At 46.6% G+C, this 22,943-nt stretch overlaps 1 protein-coding gene across 2 annotated transcripts in view; it reads left to right on the top strand.

The window, feature by feature from the left end:
• SLC13A3 (solute carrier family 13 member 3) overlaps positions 1 to 22,943 on the top strand; it is an 87,242-nt gene that overhangs the window by 35,242 nt on the left and 29,057 nt on the right. For both annotated transcript variants that reach the window (XM_065922113.1, XM_065922112.1), the window contains exons 2-4: positions 6,650 to 6,915; positions 9,862 to 10,025; positions 21,546 to 21,612. In XM_065922113.1, the coding sequence (XP_065778185.1) occupies positions 6,650 to 6,915; positions 9,862 to 10,025; positions 21,546 to 21,612 (497 nt within the window). The remainder of the gene's footprint in view (positions 1 to 6,649; positions 6,916 to 9,861; positions 10,026 to 21,545; positions 21,613 to 22,943) is intronic.

The raw sequence follows: 22,943 nt of genomic DNA, 5'->3' as shown, positions 1-22,943 counted from the left end.
CCTTTGAAAGGCCACCCAGGCAGCCCAGAATTTACCAACACCCCCTCCCACTATATAATGTGCAGAATTAGTAGCGCCGCACTGAAGGACTGGCAGGAGTCACCCCTGAAGCAGAAGTGCTCGAATATTTGCAGCAGGTTCATTTACAGTAATGCCAAACTGGAAACACTCCAGTCTCCATAAGCAAGAAGATGCACAGAGAAAGAGTGGTATATCTACAGGATTGAATACTATGCAGCTGTGAAAAAGAGCAAACTGCAAACACACACAACCTCAGGGATGAATCCACAAACATGATACTGAGCAGAAAATGTGGAAGTCCATTCTGTATCATTCCATTTAAGTCAAGTCCTAGAGGAGGAGAAAACATGCTATAGTGATGGAAATCATAGCCGTGTTTTGGAGAGGTCCTGAGGACTGACCTGAAAGGGGCTGAGGGGTACTCTTTGGGGGGGGCGGGCGGTGGAAATGTTCTGTATCTTTTTTTTTTGAGCTATAGTTGATTTACAATGCTTTGTAAGTTTCTGGTGTATGGCAAAGTGATTCAATTATATATATTTTTTTTCAGGGTCTTTTCCATTATAGTTTATTATAAAATACTGAATATAGTTCCCTGTGCTATATAGTAGGTTCTCTATTTTCATATATAGTAGTTTGTATCTGCTAATCCCAAACTCCTAATTTATTCTCGCAACCTTTGGTAACCGTGTTTTCCATGTCTGTGAGTCTATTTCTGTTTTGTAAGTTCACTTGTATCATATTTTTAGATTCCACATATAAGTTATATCATATGATATTTGCCTTTCTGACTTATTTCACTTAGTATGGTAATTTCTAGGTCCATATATATCGCTGCCAAATAGTATTTCATTGAACATATTTACCACTTGGAAGTGTTCTGTATCTTGATCAGGATGGTGGTTGTGTGGGTTCATACATTTGTTGAAACACAGACTGTAACTTACAATAAATGCATTTTATTGGGTGTAAACTATAGTTCATAAAGCTAATTTTAAAAAAATCATGTTTGTTTCTCTCTCCAGTTGTTGCTCTAAAAATGTATTCCATAGGGGTCGTTCTTCCTCTATAACCCGCGTGATCCTGAAGACCATGACTTCCCCCACCACTCTTGAAAAGTATTAATAATTAACATCCTCCAGTTACTTGAATGCACATGCGTGATGTCTGCATAGAAAGTTGAACGGTCAGTTTTGGCCACGCCCTCCTCCAGGGGATCTTCCCAAGCCAGGGATCGAACCTGCGTCTCTCATGTCTCCCGCGTTGGCAGGCAGGTTCTTTAGCGCTAGTGCCACCTCGGAGCCTTTGTAATGTTCGTCAGGTTACTTAACCACTCTGTGCTTCGGTTTCCTTACCTGTGAAATGGAGGTAAGCGTGGGACCTACTTCCTAAGGCTGTTGCGACAATCACAGCTAAACTGAGATCATGCAGGGACAGTAGTGGGAATGTTGTCTGGCCCACAGGACGTTCTCAGTGAATGTTGGTTCTTCGTAGTCTTACTATGGTGCTGCTGGTGGTTGCTCTCGTATGAATGAAAGGAAAGATGATAGCTTCCAGTTAGATTATTCTCTGGAAAACAGAAGACAAAATGGAAGGGTGAGGCTTCGGGAATGGGGAAATTGGGAGGGGACATGATGGTCTTTAAGATCATGTTCTTTGGGGACAGTGGGGGCACAGATGAGAAGTGATGGAGTAGTCTACAGCCATACCACCCTGAACGCGCCCGATCTCGTCTGATCTCGGAAGTTAAGCAGGGTCGGGCCTGGTTAGTACTTGGATGGGAGAAGTGATGGAGGGACATAGATGGCAATACCAGGCCAGTGAGCTTCAGAGGGGTTCTTTTGATCTAGGAGTTTGAGAGATTCCAGGGGTGCTAGAGATCTAGAGGATCCAGGAATTTGGCAGGGGCAGCCGTAGGTCATGCAGAGATAGAGTGGTACAGAGCGCAAACTCTGGAGTCAGGTCACCTTGAGTTCAAATTCTGGCTCTGCCTTAGCAACCTTGGTCAAGTTACCTGGCTTTGCCAAGTTACCTCTTTGCCTTAGTTGTCCCATCAGTAAAATGGAGATGATAATACCTGCCTCCAAGAGGAGCTATGGAACGGAATGAGTTATTGCATGTAAATTACTAGGAAAAGTACCTGGCCAGTTGTAAGCACTTGTTAGCTCTCTTTATACTTGGAGTCCTTTAAATGTTTAGAGGAAAAGAGTTTAAAAATTAGAATTTCTGTTTAGATATGCAGTTCATGAATTGCAACACCACCATGGGGCCGAATTATCTGGGTCACAGCTTCACATGCATGACTAAACCAATGTCTTCCATAATCCCCTCTGAAAAATAATAGGGCCTCTCGTTAAATGAATTAATACATGTCAAATGCCTGGAACTTAATAAATGCTCAAAACATGTTGGTGGTTGTCATTATTACCATAATTATTCTGCTGCATAGTGATGTGAGGCAGGATTGAGAAGGCAGTTCTAAATAGAGCTTCTCAGAGCTCAGATTTTCCAGGTGACCTCAACTATTATAATATTCTTTTCTTTTCTTTTTGCTTCATACCCTTGTCAGGATAATCCAGGTAACAGGGTTACTCCGGCCTCACAAAATGGATTGAGAATTGCTCCTTTTCTCCCTCTGTTCTCTGGAAGGATTTGTGTAAGATAGATATTATTTAGTCCTTAAACATTTGTAGAATTACCATCAAAGCCAGCAGGGCTTAGAAGTATTTTTTGTTTTTGTTTTTTTTGCAGGGGGGGTTTTAATTGATTCCATTTCTTTCAAAGTCAACGACATAGTTTTTCTATTTCTTTCTCTAATAATTGAATTGAATAAGTTATATTTTTCAAGAAGTTTTTATATTTCCTCCAATCAAATTTATTGGTATCAAGTGGCTCATACTATCTATTTAGTATCCTTTTGAAGCTGTAAGATCAGTTCATGAGGGTGGGGATGGAATTGTGCTATGTGCTAAGTCACTTCAGTTGTGTCCAACTCTTTGCGACCCTATGGACCATAGCCTGCCAGGCTCCTCTGTCCATGGGATTTCCCAGGCAAGAATACTGGAGTGGGTTGCCATTTCCTTCTCCAGGGGATCTTCCTGACCCAGGGGTCAAACCCGAAACTCTTATGTCTCCTGCCTTGGCAAGTGGGTTCTCTATCCACTAGCGCCACCTGGGAAGCCTGGGAATGAAATTATAGCTCTTATTAGAAGAAAGCATGTTTCTCTATGCCTGGCACCAAAGCAGGACCAAGTGAGGACATAAGGAGAAGACAGCCATCTGTAAGTCACAATGGAGTTCTCCCCACGACCCAAATCTGCTGACACTGGGCCTCAGAGCTTCCGGTCTCCAGAACTGTGAAAAATAATTCTGTTGTTTAAGCCACCCAGCCTATGGTATTTACTTGATTAGCCACACATATCTTTTTCAAACTGAAATACCTATTGGCCTGTCAGGTGGTGTATAAAACAGGATAGATGCGGCATGTCTTCCAAAGCCAGCAGCAAGCTTTGACAGCAAATAACTGTATATTTTTAAACGATGGGTGCATGATACCACACATGGGTCGGAGAATGTCAAGTTTGCCTCAGAATGACCTTGACTCCTTGGGGGCTTTCCATGTGCATTCTTCTGCCTGGAGGCTCACAACAGTGACTGGAGCCTGTGTGTTCCTGGCTCACGAGACCCGCTGGTTAAATTTTCATGAACTTTGCTAGCTAGTTGTTGAACATAGACACTAAGGTGAAATTTTATGAATTGGTGTTAAATAATCAAAACAAAGGTAATAGATAGTCAAAGCTCATCACTTCCTGTGTTACTGTTTTGTAAGGTCTTGATGTTCTCTACATCTATGGTTATTTACCTCTACTGTTATTTACCTCTACATGTGCATTGGGGATACTGTAGAGTGTTGTGATGCTGTCCTTCTCTGAGCGTTCTGCGCCCAGTGATGTAACTTGGTGGCTTGAAATCAGCCATGTAGAGGTATTCACAGCATAGAAATCAGTAAACGCTACAAATCAGGGCTTGGCGTATTGTTTGGGTGCTAGTCTAGTCTTAAGGTGATGGGAAAAGTTAGTAATTCAGATCACACTCAAAACGTGTTGTCTATAGCTGTGACTGTGAATAGCACAAAAAATGAGGAGCTCTTCATCCAATATTTTTTCCTGTGGACCATTTTTTAAAAGTCTTTATTGAGTTTATTACAATACTGCTTCTGCCTTATGTTTTGATTTTTTGACCAGGAAGCATGTGGGATCTTGGCTCCCCAACCAGGGAACAAACCCGCACACCCTTGCATTGGAAGGCGAAGTCGTAACCACTGAACCGCCAGGGAAGTCCCCTCCTCCAGTATTTGAAAACCGTCATTTGATTCAATAAAGAAGACACACCATTGATAAACGGACTATTCATTGAGTCCATTTTGTCTTAATAATTAATATAAAGGAAAATATAACTAACATTCCAGGTGGCACTAGTGGTAAAGAATTCACCTGCCAAGGCAGGAGGTGTGGGTTCAATCCCTGGGTCTGGAAGACCCCTGGAGAAGAGAATGGCAATCCACTCCAGTATTCTTGCCTGGAGAATTCCTGGACAGAGGAGTCTGGCAGGCTACAATCCATGGGGTCACAAAGAGTCACACACAACTTACCACACACAAACATTCATAGTGGAACTAAACTCATTGATCAATGACTGGAGTGACTTCTTAGCTGAACTGAATAGTAATTAAGAGCTTTTACACACACATACCCGCAGTTTTTCAGAGAGCCGTTTGTTAAACATTTCCCGGCACACCACTTGAGGAATACTAAGTGGGTAGAGTCCGATAAGGTCACTTGGGTGTGAAAAGAACTAACTATTGAAAATGGTCCTATGATTGGCACAGATTTGCTGGTAAAGGTGCATGACAATGTCTCAGTCATTTTCCTCATCTCATCTCCCAGTCTGGCCAGGAGTAATGTTTGCAGAATGGAAGACAGTGAGTGTGTTATGAGCCCTGTCTCTGAGTTACAAGTATTAGTCACGTCAACAAATACTTTGGGTTCCTACTAAAAGTTCCAGGCACTGCTCTTGGCTTCAGGGACACAATCCCAGCCCTCCTAGAGTTTACATTCTAGTGGAGGAGAAAACCAGTAAGGTATAATAATCTGCTTTCAGGTTAATTTCATCTGTCAACTTGACCATGCTAACAGATGCCTAACTCGTTGGTGAAACATTATTTCCAAGTGTCTGTGAGGATCTCTCTGGAATAGATTGCACTTGAATTAGCCTCAATCTGTTTTGTTTTGAATCTTTGAAATTGCATTATCAGGCTGTCCTAGATTCTAGTAATCAGCTGACAACTTGGTTAAGCGAGTTGGCTCTGGAGGCAGACTGCCGTTGGTTCACAGTCATTGCCTCACTAGTGACCTCCTTGCATCTTAAATTGCCAATCCATCAAATGGTCATATTAATTGCACCTCCTTTACTGGGATTTTGTGAGGAATAAACAACACCTGGTACTTAATAACCCAAGGTTGTTGCTATTGTTTAGTCACTAAGTCATGTCTGACTGCTTTGCAGTACCATGGACTGTAGCCCGCCAGGCTCCTCTGTCCGTGGGATTCTCCAGGCAAGAATGCCAGAGTGGGTTACCATTTCCTCCTCCAGGGGATCTTCCCCACCCAGGAACCGAATCTGCATCTCCTACATTGGCAGGTGAATTCTTTACTACTGAGCCACCTGGGAAGACCAATAACCCAATAAATATCAGTAACTGTTATCACTCTTTATAGAGTGTGTACCAGGTATTGGACGTTGTGCTAAATGCCGTGTATGGGTGCAGCAGTAGCTACTGGGGCTCTGTCTGCATCCCCTCTGGCACTCACCATCCTGCACAGGCCAGTAGCTTCTTACTGAACCCAGGATGCTTGGCAGGAGCATGTCCTCTGGCTGCTGCACAGGGCAGGCCCAAGTGCTGGGGAGTTAATGCTCCCACGAGCAACACTCAGCCAATGATGACCAAGAGTTGCAGCTTTCTTGCCTCCCGGGGGGAGAGGTCTGATCTACACTCTCTTCTGGGGTCCCGATCAAGATTGCACCCCAGCTTCCCACAGTGGTAACCGTCTTGTTAATACATCATCTTGGCTTCCTTTTCTGTTTCACTTCCTCAGTGCCCTTCCAGAGCTCTCTAGGATTGCCCGTCAAGCATACTACTTTCACTTTCACACACACTCTCTCTCTTTATGCCGTGTGGCATGAAAGACCTTAGTTCCCCCACCAGGGATCGAACCCACGCCCCGCGCAGTGGAAGCACTGAGTCATAACCACTGGACCACCAGGGAAGTCCCTCAAACCGCTTTCACTCTCTTGCTCATCTCAGGGACCACTTCAAAGACAATGGGGATATTTCACGTGACCTTCAAACAGTCCTATAAAATGGCAGATATGGCTCCCCCACTTTATGGTTGAGTAAAATGAGGTTCAGATCGGTGACACCACCTGCGCAAGGTCTGAGCCTTGGGCACGTACCCTCTCCACTGCCTCCCCAGGGAACGTGCCTCGGGGATGGGCCCCGTTCCAGGACCTCTTCTGTCCCTGCCACCCCGAGCCTCTGCTGACCCTCCTAAGCCTGCATCTCCCCCTGCAGGAAGGCCGCTGCCTGTTCGTCATCCTGCTCATGGCGGTGTACTGGTGCACTGAGGCCCTGCCCCTCTCCGTGACGGCCCTGCTGCCCATCGTCCTCTTCCCCTTCTTGGGCATCCTGCCCTCCAACAAGGTCTGCGCCCAGTACTTCCTGGACACCAACTTCCTCTTCCTCAGCGGTCTGATCATGGCCAGCGCCATCGAGGAGTGGAACCTGCACCGGAGAATTGCCCTCAAGGTCCTGATGCTCACCGGGGTCCAGCCGGCCAGGTGAGGCCAGGGAATGGCGTCCAGCCCAGAGGTGGGAGGCAGAGGGACCCCATCTCTCGGAGCCCAAACCCACCCTTCCTGCTCTGGTCATCTGGAGTGACAAACGCATCATGTCCCACCATCCACCTGTTAATTCATTTCCCAAATACGTAGTGAGCCCCACTCTCTGCGCCAGGCGCAGTGCTAGGCTCCTGGGTAGTTCTCAAAATTACGTAAGGATCACTTGGGAGTCCGCTGAAATGCTGGTTCCCAGACCTCACCCCAGGGATTCGTGTCCAGTAGTTTTAGAGGGGGCCGTATTAGCAGTTTGACTCAGGTGACTTGGGGCTGAATCCTACCTTTCCTGCTCTGGGTGTGACCTACCCTCTCTCTGCCTATAAAAATGATGATATGATAGTCTCAACAGTAAGTACTGGCTCTATTATCCTGATTTTCTATTTACCAGCCAAGGTGATCCAGTGGGTGGGGAGTGGTTGGAAAGATGGCCTTAGAGAGACGGGGAGATAGGGTCCATTCCTATGGGGCCTCGAGCCTCCTGGATAGGATTCAGGCTTTCACTTAAAGAGAATTGAATGGCCTTTAAAATAAGGTTATTGTTGTTTTTTTTTTTTTCGCAGTTTGCTGCATCTTAAGGCGTCCTTCCCAGTAAGTGCATAAAGCACATGTAGGATTTAAAACAACAATCACAGCAAAATGCATTTATCCAAATAATGTTTTAAAACCACACAAATTTGTGATAGAAAAAAATTTCTGATAGAATACCTTATGAACTTCTTTATTAACACAATAAATGATGAGATCTAGCAACAGCCTAGTAACTGTATAGTTTTGAGGCTGTAACCAAGTCCCTTCTAATAATACTGAACTTTATTGTCTTCATTAATCAGTGAAGGAAGTATTCAATTTCTATCGAAGTGAAAGTGAAGTGAAAGTCGCTCAGTCATGTCCAACTCTTTGCCACCCCTTGGACTATAAGCCCATGGAATTCTCCAGGCCAGAATACTGGACTGGGTAGCCTTTCCCTTCTCCAGGGGATCTTCCCAACCCAGGGATCAAACGCAGGTCTCCTGCATTACAGGCAGATTCTTTACCAGCTGAACCACAAGGGAAGCCCAAGAATACTGGAGTAGATAGCCTATCCCTTCTCCAGCAGATCTTCCCAACCCAGGAATTGAAACGGGATCTCCTGCATTGCAGGCGGACTCTTTACCAACTGACCTATGAGAGAATATTAGATGTTAGTAAAGTAGAGTTTCATTTACTCCCATCATTTCCATCCTGAATTATATCCATGGCCCCTCTGTCTATGAATCTCTGCTTTAAAGAATTCTAAGCTGGGGAGCGACATAACCAGCCCAGGTGACTTCCTCTTGGAGGAGGTTGTATTTGACACTGAAGAAAGGAGGAGGCTACTATCAAACACATTTTAAAGTTTGTTGTTGTTGTTCAGTCACTAAGTTTTTCCCAACTCTTCAAGACCCCATGGACTGCTGCACGCCAGGCTCTCCTGTCCTTTACTATCCCCTACAGTTTGCTCAAACTCATGTTCATTGAATATCTATTGATATTCAATAGATGCCATCCAACCATCTCAAGATCTGTCGTCTCCTCCTCCTACCCTCAATCTTTCCTACCATCAGGGTCTTTTCCAACGAGTCGGCTCCCCGTATCAGGTGACCAAAGTATTGGAGCTTCAGTAACAGTCCTTCCTGTGAATATTCAGGGTTTTAAAGTTATAACAATGAAAACAGTATGACACTAGTTCAGAAATAGATTTAAAAAAAAATAGATTTCCATTTAAAAATATGGAAGAAATCTAGATATGTGGGGAAGGGAAGGATTCAGTAAATGGTAAATATTTGTATAATTGATTCATTTAAAAAAAAATCTTCTTAGATCTGACTTTGCTCTATCAGTTCAGTGTAGTTGCTCAGTCGTGTCTGACTCTTTGCGACCCCATGAATCGCAGCACGCCAGGCCTCCCTGTCCATCACCAACTCCTAGAGTCCACCCAAACCCATGTCCATTGAGTCAGTAATGCCATCCAACCATCTCATCCTCTGTCATCCCCTTCTCCTCCTGCCCTCAATCTTTCCCAGCATCAGGGTCTTTTCAAATGAGTCAGCTCTTCGCATCAGGTGGCCAAAGTATTGGAGTTTCAGCTTCAACATCAGTCCTTCCAATGAACACCCAGGACTGATCTCCTTTAGGATGGACTGATTGGATCTCCTTGCAGTCCAAAGGACTCTCAAGAGTCTTCTCCAACACCACAGTTCAAAAGCATCAATTCTTCAGTGCTCAGCTTTCTTTATAGTCCAACTCTCACATCCATACATGACCACTGGAAAAACCATAGCCTTGACTAGACGGACCTTTGTTGGCAAAGTAATGTCTCTGCTTTTTAATATGCTGTCTATACATCTAAATAAATTCCAGGTGGATTAAGAGTTCAATGTAAAGGGAAAAACCACTAAATTTAGATTCCTATTGGTGGGAAGGACCAAGTGATGGCAGGCAATCAGGGCATCAAGGCATGTTTGGGGTCTGATGGGAAATTCAGCAGAGCCTGAGAGGGGTGCCTGGGAAGAAGGGACGAGGGAGAAAAGGCTGGAAAGACTGTTTAGGGTAAAATAGTGAAAAATCTTGGTGTGCAGGCATCTTTTTTTCTGCGATGGGAGCCATCAAGGATTTGGGTGCAAAGGAGAGAAAATTTAGGGTTGGTGCCCATCTGAAACTATTTTCCCTTGGGTATCTGAGGTCAGGTCACTTATATACACCTAGTCAATTTCCTTAAGAGCTAGAATAAGCACGGTGAGTGGATTTGGTTTCCATTGGTCACTGGCTCATCCTCTCTAGGCCTTGACTTTCCATCTGTAGACAGGTAGGATGCAAACTGGGACCAGGGGCCCCAGTTCTAGATCTGCCTCTAACTCCCTCTGTCCCCAGGCTCATCCTGGGGATGATGGCGACCACCTCGTTTCTGTCCATGTGGCTGAGCAACACCGCCTCTACTGCCATGATGCTGCCGATCGCCAATGCCATCTTGAAGAGTCTCTTCGGCCACAGGGAGTCTCGTAAGGACCTCAGCTGGGAGAGTGAAGAGACTGCGGGTGAGTCTGTGGGAAGGGCCTGGGAGCAACTCCACCAGGGTGGGGGTATAGGAGTGGGGATGATCAAACGGTGTCGGGGAAGGCAGAGGGGATGCACTTATTGAGCACCTACTGTGTGCCAAGTTTAATAATGAGAGTAACTGAGGATTAGATAAATCAAACCATGGTACCTTTTTTTTAAAGTGCATTTATTGAGCATTACTATGTACTAAGTAATGAGTTAAACACTTAACGTACATTACCTCCTTGGCCTCTCAAAACAGCCTTATGAAGTTGGTACTGTGTAAACTGAAACAACAATGAAATGTACTTCAGTGAGATTGGCAAAAATAAGAAGGCTGGAGAGTGCCCAGTGTTGGCAGGAATGGGGGCTGCTGGAACTCTCTTTGCTGCTAGAGATTGTGAATGTTCAGCCTTTCCTAAGGGCATTCTGCAAATATTTAATCAAATTAAGCATGCATATACCCTGGAATGCAGAAATTTGGCCCTGAATGCAAGTACCAAAAGTCCAGAAGGAGACACATGTCATGTGACCATCTTCGGCGCAGGAGTCCCTGTGGTATGCTGGGTCAGGTCCAGGGTTCAGGTATGGCCGCCACTGCTAGTAATGGAGGAGGTGGATCATGGAGGGCACCCTACTGAGCACCGTGCCGCTTCCTAGAGCAAAGATTCAGAGGGACATAAAGTTACATAAGGCGTCCCTGTTGGCTCAGTGGTCACGAATACACTTGCAGTGCAGAAGCCACAGGGAATGTGGGTTTGATCCCTGGGCCGAGAAGATCCCCTGGAGGAGGTCATGGCAACCCACTCCAGTACTCTTGCCTAGAGTATCCCATGGACAGAGGAGCCTGGTGGGCTACAGTTCATAGGATCACGAAGAGTCAGACACAACTGAAGCAACTTAGCATGCACGCATAATTATATAAATCTCATAAAACCTAGTTGTGATAGGGAAAGCCAGAATGAGGTATATTGGTGTGGCCCAAAAGTTCATTGGGTTTTCTGTAACATCTTATGAAAGTGAAAGTGAAATTTGCTCAGTCATGTCAGACTCTTTGAGACCCCATGGACTATACAGTCCATGGAATTCTCCAGGCCAGCATACTGGAGTGGGTAGCCTTTCCCTTCTCCAGGGGATCTTCCCAACTCGGGGATTGAACCCATGTCTTCTGCATTGCAGGCGGATTCTTTACCAACTGAGCCACAACGAAGCCCAAGAATATTGGAGTAGGTAGCCTATCCCTTCTCCAGCATATCTTCCCGACACAGGAATTGAACGGGGTCTCCTGCATTGCAAAAGGATTCTTTACCTACTGAGCTATGAGGGAAGCCCATACACCTCATGGAAAAACCCAAACAAATGTCTGGGCCAACCCAAGAGAACACAATACCATTATGTAAATTAAAAATACTTACAAAAGACAGAACATTTTGTAAGAACATAAACAAAGGAAAAGCTACACATTCAATGCATCAGAGGGGTTGCTCTGAAAAGGATGGAATTGGGAAATGGGGATAAAAGGGACCAAATTAATAAATCAGTAAGAGTGGTCTCATGCAACAGAGAATGAGAACCTACTGTGAGCTGAGGAATTAGATTCAGTTAAATCTCAGAAATTATGTTCTAAAGGCGACAAAACACAAGTGGCTGCCGTGTCTTTAAACGGCTAAATGAGGGCTCAGAGAGGAGAACTGACTTCCCCGAGTCACACAGCCAGCGTGCAAGGCATGCAAACCCAGAGCCCAGCTTTGCGCCCAGACAGCCGGGCGACAGAGCCTACTCCCTTCCCTGTCAAATCAGCAGCATCCGTGAGAATCCTGGCTGAAGATAAGAGGAGGCCCGACTGCAAGTGACTTAGAGAACAGAGGGTTGTCTTCCTTGTCAGAGCAGGGCAGTGCCAGGCCACTTCCCAGGCACCGGGATGTCAGGACTCCTCACGGGCGTGGCTGTGAGTCCCTTGGTCTGCCCTTCCTAGTTTCAAAAGGGCTGCCACATCCTGTCTTCTTGTTTACACGGAGGTTTTTCAGTTGGCAGATAAGAGGGCAGAGACTGCGATCTTAATTCTTCCTTTGCAGTTGTAATAATAGAACCCCCGCCTTGGCACACGACTGTGCAGAGAAAAGGCTGAAAGTCTCAGCTTCCCTCGCAATTAGATACGGTCATGTGATCACGATTAGCCAATGAGGTATGAGTGGGAATGGCGTGTGCAGCTTCTGGTCCTCCTCTGCCTGCTTCCTGCTCCGTCTGGCTGAGATGTGAATAGGATGCTGCAGATGAGAGATGCTACCTGGGACCCAAAGATGGAAGGTGTGTGTCGAAAGCTGAGATGGGAGGTCTGCCCCAGTAGCTTTTGATCGTTTACCCCAACAAACACAACAAACCTTATCTATGAAACCATGAGCCTTGTGGGTGCTATTTTTTTTAATATACGTGAAAATAATTACCTGTTAAAAATCTAAACACTGATTCATGTACCATCTAAGTTGGCTTCCCAGGAGGCTCAGTGGTAAATAATCTGCCTCCCAGTGCAGAAGCCACAGGAGACATAGATTCAATCCCTGGAGGGCATGGCAACCCACACCAATATTCTTGCCTGGAAAATTCCAGGAGACTGGGGGCTACAGTCCATGTGGTGCCAGAGCTGGACACAACTGCGCAACTGAGCACACATCATCTAAGTTAATCTCACTGTGATACGGGTATTTCTCCATCATGCCATAAAGGGTCTTGCTTATTTTATTTTCAAGACATCCTGAAAGCTAGAAACAGTTATAAATCCTTTACAGGTGAGGTTCAGAGAGGTGACATGGTCTGTCCAGAATCAATCACATTGTTGATAAAGTAGCAAAGCCGTGATCTATACAAGGTCAAAGTCTTCCATGTGGGCAGGAAGAGATGTTCTATAGCAGGGGTCAGCAAACTCTTTCTGTAAATGACAAGACAGTAACATATTTAACCCTTGCTGGCCACTCTGTCACAACCACTCAAACTCTGCCCTTGCAGGGAGAAACCATCCATAGATGATATGTAAATGAGTGGGTGTGGCTGTGAGCCAATTAAATTTTGCTTGTAGGTATTGAAATTAAAACCTTGTATAATTTTTACATCACAAAATATTATTCTTCTACCAATTTTTTTCCATCCATTTAAAAATATTAAAACCATAGCTGGCAGGCAGCAGGCAGGATTCAGCCTGTGGACCATAGTGTGCAGATCTCGAGTATTCCCTAGCAGATGCCTAGTATTGGCTAAGACAGTAAAGAATCTGCCTGTAACACAGGAGACCAGGTGCGATCCCTGGGTTGGGAAGATCTCCTGGAGAAGGGCATGGCTACTCTCTCCAGTATTATTGCCCGGAGAATCCCACGGACAGAGGAGCTTGACAGGTTACAGTCCGTGGGGTCACAAAGAGCCGGACACAAATGAGCAACTAACACTTTCACTTTTCAGCATTGGCTTTGTCAGTTTTCGAACTGTTTCCTGAGTCTTGGGGCTCCAAGAGACTGCCTCATAGTCACTGTGGGGTGGCAGCAAGTGGTTAACTCTGCTCCTTCTCTCATTTCAACCCAGCTGCTCCTCTTTATATACTGTATACCCTGAGCTTCCGAGTAACTGTCTCCGATGTTTGCTGAGCACTTACTTCGTGCTGAGTAGGTCTCATCTTAGGGCCTTACCTCTGAATGACATGGAACTAGCCCTGACCTCATTTGGAGGAATGGAAAAGGAGGGAGAAATGAAAAAGCAGTTGATTATAGTCCCCAAGCCCACGTAGTTTCAAAACAGCAGCTCTGGTATTTTGAATCCAGTCTGGTTGACTTTATAGCCTGTGTTCTTCTGTTGATCTACTTTCCACAGAAGTTTTTTTTTCCCCCCAAGAGTTTAGTGACAAAGGGGAAAAAAACGTGTGAAAGCCGATTATGTGAAAGAAGAAGTAAGACCTGACACTCAGGAAGGAGAAGGGACTTGCCCGCGGTCACACACAGCGCTGGGTGCATAAGTGAGATCCGGAGCCTTGCTCCTCACTCTGCAGGGTGTCGGGAGGCAGGAGACCCTGGCAGGGGCCGGGGCAGACACCTGCTTTCATGGGCGGTGGGATCAGAGAGCAGGGATTGGTTAATGATCAGCCCTCAGACCTCAGCCAGGTGATTCCAGGGCAAAGAGGCGTTCCCTTTCATCCAGTTTCTGTGTTCTTTCCTGGTGGCAGGAGGTGAGGGCAGGGGTGGACGGAGTGGAGAGTCTGGTCAGGGGCCAGGACAGCGGCGGGGAGGCTCCTGGAGGCTCCAGGTCCCTGCGGGGAACCCAGAGCGACAACAGTGAGCGTGATGTGAGCTGCCATTTCCTAAAGGCGCCCTGTGCCTGTGCTAAATTTTTCAGACCCATTCGCTCATTTAATCTTCATAACCGTACTATGAAGAAGATCATCCCCATTTTACAGATGGAGAGACCGAGAGTCAGAGAGGCAAAATGATTTACCCAAAGCAACATGGTGCGTTAGTTGCCGAGTTTTGTCTGAATCTGGAGTCTGTGCTTACAGGCACGTGCCAGGATGAGATAGAGCCTTGGGCAGGGCAGGGCTCTCTGGACAAGACCCTGGGGGTTCCTCAGTCTTGGAGGGCAGCCCCGCTGCTTCTCTGAAGTTCTGTTACACACTTGGCTCCTTGCACTGCCTAGGGGACCAGGGCCACATGGGTGGTGGCGTCTCCAGCATCCTTCTACACACACGCTCTCGTTAGATCCGGCACTTCATCCCTGAAGGGGTGGCCCATTTCACAGAGGGTGAAACTGATGCACAGAATGGTGAAGCATTTGCCCAAAGCCCCTTAGCCAGTAAGGGGACCACCAGGTTTTTGAACCTAAACTCTACAACGCTTTCCCCTCCTTTTTTCTGCCCAAAGAGGGCTGGCTCGGGACCTCCCTGATAGTTCAGTAGCTAAGACCATGCTCCCAATGCAGTTCGATCCTGGGTTCGGTCCTTGGTCAGGGAACTAGATCCCCCATGCTGCAATTAAAGATCCCTTGAGCCACAACTAAGATCCAGCACAGCCAAACAAATTAACTAAAAAGAAAGAAAAAAAGGCTGGCTTGCCACCCATGTCTTTCCTTTAGGAATGCCGAAGACGCCATCACTCCAAAAGCAGTCTTGTCGGCTGAGCTAAGCACTGCCCTCTCCTTCCCTCTTCATTCATGAGGCTGGGAGAGGGGCCTCTTCCCGAGGCTCTTTTCTCATCTATAAAATGAGGACAAAACCTCCCATTTTGTGTGTATCATTGTGAAGCGTACATGAGAAATGAGGTCCTGGCACACAGATGTGGGTAATACATGGCAGTTATACAGTTGCCATTATATAAAAACCAGTATAAGGGTTCCAAGAATCAGAAAGAGTGGGTAATAAGACCCTACACCTTGATTCAGATTGAAGTTTCCCATGACTCCTAATTGAAAAGGATTTATTTGTTGATTACCCATCTCCATGGACTCTAAGTCCCAAGGGAGCTCACGTCCATCTTTTTCCTTGCTGTGAACTATAGTATTGTTCACCTAGAACACTGTTTGGCATATAGTAGGTGATCAATAAATGTGTGAAATCAATCAATTAATAAACAAACCAGTTACTGAATTGCTCTAAGCCTCAGTTTCCTAATATATAAAATGGAGATATAAATTCTTACTGCCCAAGTGGTTGTGAGTGTTAAATAAATGAGCAGGTGTAAACCTACCTAACCTGGGGGTCTTTGTTCTCCCTGGGGTGCTCTTTTCCAAATTTGACACAAGAACTCTCCTGAGAGCCTTCCATGTGCCAAACTTCGAGAATATTTCAATCATGCTGGGGAGGTTACATTATAGTTAGCTGTTCTAGGTTTGAGCCAGGTAGGTGCCATTGGAGATGGGGCAAGACTCAGGAGTGGCAAATCAGCAGTCCTGGGAACAAGCCTGACTCTGCCATTAAAAACTCTGCCAAAAAAATTCAATTGGGTCATTATGATGACCCAATGGGTCATCTCAATCCCAGCCTTACCCTATCTGTCTGGGGCTCAGTTTCCCCAGGTGTGAAGAGGAAGGTAACAACCCTGCCCAGCTCTCCCAGGTTGTTCCTAGACTGCTGTAAGATTACAAATGTGAACATTCAGTTCTCCCTGCCCGATACCAGCTCCAGGATTGTTATTATTTGAATAGGACCTTACATAAACATCAAGCTCCTAACCAGCCAGTGATTTCTGGACCCGGAGAAGTTACAATCTTTGGAGACTTTGGCCTGTTTTCATGTGGTCACGTAGGTCACTGTGGTCACAGGAAGCAAAGGGATGAGGGGCTGAGTAGCACCTTGGTTTTCCAATTTTTTTTCTACTTCATCTTCATTGATTTTATCATCATTATTCAGTTCAGTTCAGTTGTTCAGTCGTGTCCAACTCTTTGTGACTCCATGAATCGCAGCATGCCAGGCCTCCCTGTCCATCACCAACTCCCAGGGTCCACCCAAACCCATGTCCATTGAGACGGTGATGTTATCCAACCTCATCCTCTGTCATCCCTTCTCCTCCTGCCCTCAATCTTTCCCAGCATCAGGGTCTTTTCAAATGAGTCAGCTCTTCGCATTAGGTGGCCAAAGTATTGGAGTTTCAGCTTCAACATCAGTCCTAGCAATGAACACCCAGGACTAATCTCCTTTAGGATGGACTGATTAGATCTCCTTGTGGTTCAAGGGACTCTCAAGAGTCTTCTCCAACACCACAGTTCAAAAGCATCAATTCTTCTGCACTTTCTTTATAGTCTAACTCTCACCTCCATACATGACCACTGGAAAAACCATAGCCTTGACTAGACGGACCTTTGTTGGCAATGTAATGTCTTTGTTTTTTAACATGCTGTCTAGGTTGGTCATAATTTTCCTTCCAAGGAGTAAGTGTCTTTTAATTTCATGGCTGCAATCACCATCTGCAGTGATTTTGGAGCCCAGAAAAATAAAGTCAGCCACTGTTTCCCCATCTATTTGCCATGAAGTGATGGGACCAGATGCCATGGTCTTAGTTTTCTGAATGTTGAGCTTTAAGCCAGCTTTTTCACTCCCCTCTTTCACTTTCATCAAGAAGCTCTTTAGTTCTTCTTCACTTTTTGCCATAAGGGTGGTGTCATCTGCATATCTGAGGTTATTGATATTTCTCCTGTCAATCTTGATTCCAGCTTGTGCTTCTTCCAGCCCAGCGTTTCTCATGATGTACTCTGCATATAAGTTAAATAAGCAGGGTGACAATATACAGCCTTGATGTACTCCTTTTCCTATTTGGAACCAGTCTGTTGTTCCATGTCCAGTTCTAACTGTTGTTTCCTGACCTGCATACAGGTTTCTCAAAAGGCAGGTCAGGTGGTCTGGTATTCCCATCTCTTTCAGAATTTTCCACAGTTTATTGTGATCCACACAGTCAAAGGCTGTGTTAAGAGAGAAATAATACTCAGTATCAAATTGTTTCACATTACTAATTAAATGGAACTAATTTGCATAAAGAAAAAGTAAACTCCCTCCTTCCTAATCTTAATTGCTACCAATAACTACTGTTTACAGTTGTGTGTGTGTGTGTGTGTGTGTGTGTGTGTGCGTGTGTGCGAATAGCCTCCTCTGCTTTGTCTCTGGCTTCCCTGGTGGCATAGATGGTAAAGAATCTGCCGCAATGCAGGAGACCCAGTTTCAATCCCTGGGTCAGGAAGATCCCCTGGAGGAGAGAATGGCAACCTGCTCCAGTGTTCTTGCCTGGAGAACCCCATGGACAAAGGAGTCTGGCTAGCCATAGTCCGTGGGGTCGCAGAGAGTCGGACACGACTGAGCGACTTAGCACGCATGCATGACTTGTTTGCAGCCCTCGGATTTTATATCGGGCTCTCCAGATCTGATGCTGGCAGCGACCAGGTTCCAGGGATGAGAAAAGGGGCAAGGTGGGGACTGGGGCAAACTGGTGAGCACACCCCCCCCACACACCCGTAGGGTCACGGGCAGCCCCTGGAGACTTCTGTTCCGCATGTCTAACTTCAGGGATGCTTTCTCAATCCTGGCTGCACAATAGAACCACCTGTAGAGCTTTGGAAAATACTGAGGCCCCAGAGCCTCTAAACCAGAACCTCCGGAGTGGGGCCTGGGCTTTCTCAGGATATTCTAATGTTCATCCAGGGCTGAGGAGGGTGGGCTGTGGTTATACCTGAGATGCTGGTGAGCTTTGCAAGTATCTGATGCTGCGGGACAGCCGTTCCTGAACGAGCAAGAAGAGTACAGGGTGAGCGAGAGGTGGGTGGCGGCTGGGAGTCCCTGGGTCAGAGTTCTCCCTGTCTGGCCAGCCCCTGGGGAGTGACTCTGCGTCCCTCCTCCCCGCAACCCACCTCCAACAGCATCAGTGTCCTGTGAGCAGCCCTTCACTTCCTGCTTTAGTGCCCTGGCCTCCAGCCTTGGGCGTTGCGTTTGAAAGTGAGCTCCCACCACGGGAGCTCTGAGGCTCTTGTCCGCATGGCCCAGGGTGAGACGGTCTGAATTTAGCCTTCAGACCCCAGCTTCAGGCGCAGTAAAAACGAGAGTCAGCCACCGTGGACCCCTGCTCCCTCGTGGCACCAGCAGGAAAAGAACAGCCCAGAGTGGAGGAGGGAAGAGGCTTCCCCAGGCCCCTGGGGTGAGACAGAGAAAGGGCCAGAGCTGGAGTCTAGACCCTTCCTCTGTGTGTTCAAAGTGGGCAAAGTGCATTTGTAGTTAAACAGGGTGGGTTTGTTATCGTTGCTGCAGTGAGGAAAAACACACACCACGGGCAACGACAAAGGACTCAGATATTCGAAAGCACCTCTCACTATTCGCACTTTAGTTGGGGCATTTGGGGTGGGGGTGGGGACCTAAGGAAGCAGGGTTTGCTTTAGGTTGGGTGCTGTCAGAAACTGGTGGTCCGTGGCTAAGAATCCACCCTGCAGTACTGGACATATGGGTTCGATCCCTGGTCGGGAACTAAGATCTTCCATGCCGCAGGGCGACTTAGCCCATGCGCTGCAAGGATGACCCAGCTCAGCCAAAAACAAAGCGAACAGAAAAAAAAGAAACCTGGGGACAATTCTGTGATTAGGTAAGAAGCAGCCATTTCTTTAGCAAGAGAAGGGGATGCTTGGTATTTTGTGGGTGGCAAGTAGCTTTGCGCTTAAACGAGGTTACAGTGTCCTTACTCTGGCTGTTTTTATCAGTGTGACTGTCTGGAGTCAGTGATGTATAAGATTATTGAGGTCCAAGAGAATGATGTGTCGTATCTGGGTCAGACCAGTTTCAGACTCCAGGGGCCACTTTTCTGTACTTTCTTAATAGTGACCCACATTTCCTGAATCCTCACTAGTGCTCTGATTCCTGAATTTTTAAATTCAGGGGCTGGCAAACTTGGGTGCACCAAATCTAGCCTGCCACCTGTTTTTCATCTAGCCTGTGAGCTAAGCATAGCTCTTATGTTTTTAAATAGTTGTATAAATCAAGCAGAAGATTGTATGCCATGTGAAGATTATATGAAATTTTCAGTGTCCAAAAATAGAGGTTTAGTCACACTTATTCATTTCTGTATTATCTAGGGCTGCTTTCATGATACCATGACAGATTTGAGTAGTGACAACAGACATCATATGGCCTCCAAAGCCGAAAATATTTACTGTCTGGCCTTCTGCAGAAGTTTGCTGGTCCTTGCTTTAAATGGTGTTTCAGTTGTTCAGGCTTCTACAACAAAAACACCACAGGCTGAGTATTTATTTCTCCCCATTCTGGAGTCTGCAAAGTCCAAGATCAAGGCACCAGCAGATCTGGCATCTGTTGGGGGCCTGTTTCCTGGTTCACAGACAGCCTGGCTGTCATCTGGCTGTGTCCTCACATGGTAGAAGTGGCAAGGGAGTTCTGTGAGGTCTTTTATAAGGGCACTAATCCCATTCGTGAGGGCTCCACCCTCATGACCTAGTCACCTCCCAAAGCACTACCTCTTAACACCATCACACTGGGGGTTAGGTTTCAACATTTGAATTTGGGGGGGCAGGGAATGAAAATATTCTGCCTATAGCAAATAAATCAACTCTATAATCCTCTTGATGACCCCAGGGGAATTATTACTTCCATTTTATGGATTAAAGAAGTTCAAGGTGATTAAGGGATTTATCTAAGCCAGTTTCTTAACTTTGGCACTATTTGACATCTTAGGTGGGAAAATTCTTTCTTGTGGGGGCTGACTCATGTACTACAAGATGTTTGGCAGCATCCCCGACCTCTGACCACTAGGTACCAGTAGCATCCCCCCACCTTCATCTCAGTTCTGGCCTCCAAAAATGTCTCCAGACATTGTCCAGTGTCCCTTGGAGGCAGAATCAACCCCAGCTGAGAACCACATTGATCTAAGGTCACAAAGCAACTGATGGAGACTTGACCCCTGAACCCATGTGTTCAGTTATTACTCACACTTCCAATGCCCAGGGATGGATTCTTTTGCTCTTGGTAATGGTTTCAGCTGCAGGAAATTTTAATCTCTTCAGTTTTCTCCTGTGGGGAGACTGACCTGTCAAGCAAGGGATTCTTTAGAAATGAAGTCATATCCTTATCTGACTCTCCTCTGCTCAAACTCTCTCCTGGCTCCACTCCCAGCTAGCTCAGAGGAGAAGCTAAAATCCTTACTGTGAGCCCCAAGACCTGTGTGTGATCCAGACTACTTCCTGCCACCCCAGCCCCTGCCCCATCTCCCACCTCAGCTCCTCCTAGTCTCCCTCTCCATCAGGCCCCTCCAGCTCCATGGGTCTTCCTTCTGTTTCCCAACACACCAGACACACTCTCTCCTCAGGGCCTTTGTATTTGCTGTTCCTGTTACCCCAACCCCTCTTCCCACCGCTCTTCATATCATTGACTCCTTTTAATCCTTGAGGTCTCAGCTCAAATGCCATCAGCTCATGTGTCTCCTCCGTTGGCCTGATCACAAGTCTACCTGCTCCTCCTCCCTACTCTGCAGTCACTTTCCATCGCTTTGCCCACATTTACTTCCTCCACCACTTTCATCACAACCTGAAGTTTTCTTTCTTTGATTATTGTCAGTCATCCTCTCTAGAATAGAGCTTACATGGTAGCAGGGACGTTGTCCTGTATTATTCACTGTGTACCCCAAGCTGATGGTCAATAGTACATAGTAGGTGCTCAATAAATGCATTTTGAATGAGTGGCAGATTGGGGTCACCCATCCTGTTGCTGATCCATTACCACTCATAGCTGGTCTTTCCCAAACATCCCCTTGACAGTTGAGGTTAGCCTAGGCTTGAGTTATGGCTTGTCCAGCAGCCTTGCGGCTAACTTCCTGCCCAAAGGCCTGAAGCCCTCTCCTAATAGGAACAGATGGGGTAGAAGGATGGAATTTTGAGTCTTTTTTTTTGGATATCCAATGACTAGTATAGGCCAGGACCTGAGGAAGTACTCTTGATTGACTGCACAAGAAGGGGACGCTTCTGTCCCACCTGCTACATCCCACTAAAGACCTCGTGCTCTTTCCTCCTAGCTGCTGTGAGGAAAAACGGCCTGCACACTGTACCCACGGAGATGCAATTCATTGCCGGCGCAGAAGAGTGAGTTCTCCTGGTGAAATTCGTAGAGGAGCCCATGCTTGATCCAAGGAGAGGATGAACAAGAATTCCATGCTGCAGGCAATCCCCACCCCCCAATTCTTCTCCCAATGACCCAATGCCCAAGTTTCCACCTCTTCTCCCTGAGCTCCAGCCTCCTTGAAAAAAGAAAATGTGGGATGAGCAGGGGAGTACAGTAAACCCCTAAAGGTCTGCTGAGGTGAAGGGTCTGGAATGAGGGACCAGAAGCGCAGGAGGCGCAAACCACGTGACCGTCAAGGAGGAGAGGGTGTACTGGGCCAAGCTAAAGCTTTGTCTGCAGACAAAAGATCCCGAGACAGTAGCAGCCCTACACACCTGTGTGACTCAGGAAGCCTCTGGACGTTGACAGCACAGTTAGTCTTTGGTGTCTTTTGTACGCAGCAGCGAGGATATAAGACCTGGGTGCTTGGGGTCAAGCAGACTTGACTTTGAACCCTGGCTTTGCCACTTACCGGCTCTGTTGATTTGCACACATCACTCCCCCTCTCTGAAACTCAGTTTCACCTACCAACTGGACATGATGTCAGAAACCCACCTGGGTTCTTTTGAGGGTTGTTTTTGAGATTAAATGAGATCATGTAGATAAAGCCAGTTGTTAGGCCTTCCATGCACAGATGGTAATGCTTGTTATTAATGGTATCGTTATCTCAATTTCATGATGATGAGGCAAACAGCAGGGAGTAAAGTGACTTGCTCAAGGCATCATTGCTGGGCATCAGTCAGGCCTGCTTCCTTCATTCAGCAAATTTATGGAGAACTTACCGTGAGCCAGGTACTGTCAGGCACGTGGCAACGAACAGGAGAACAAAGCAGGAAAGCAGGTAGGGAGGGGTTGGGGGAGGGAAAGGCAGTATTTAAATGTGTGTCAGGGAAGACCTCACTAAGAAGATCATTCTCGGGCAAACACCTGGGAGAGGTGAAGGGTCCTGGGGAATCTGTGGGAAGAGTATTCTTAGCAGAGGGGCCAGCAGGTGCAAAGCCCTGAGAGTTCAAGGCAGCGGGGAAGCTACTGTGGCTGGAGGTGGGGTCACGGAGACTGCTTGTGTGGCAGGAGGGCGCTGGTGGGGGACAGAGCATGTGGGACCCCGCAGGCCATGGATGTAGTTTTGACTTTGAGTGAGATGGGAACTGATGGAGTGTCTAGCAGATAGGGACATGGTTTTACATCAGTTTGTCTTATCCTGAGGCCTGTGCTTCTTCCTGGCACCATGTCTGGGGGCTGAGTCCACCTTTGAGATACAGGTTCTGTAGTTGGCCCCACCATTCACCACCTTGCAACCTGAGAATCTGTT

This window comes from Muntiacus reevesi, chromosome 2 (genome assembly GCF_963930625.1).
Source record: "Muntiacus reevesi chromosome 2, mMunRee1.1, whole genome shotgun sequence".
Classification (NCBI taxonomy): Eukaryota; Metazoa; Chordata; class Mammalia; order Artiodactyla; family Cervidae; genus Muntiacus; species Muntiacus reevesi.
This window is presented reverse-complemented; position numbering and strand designations above follow the sequence as displayed.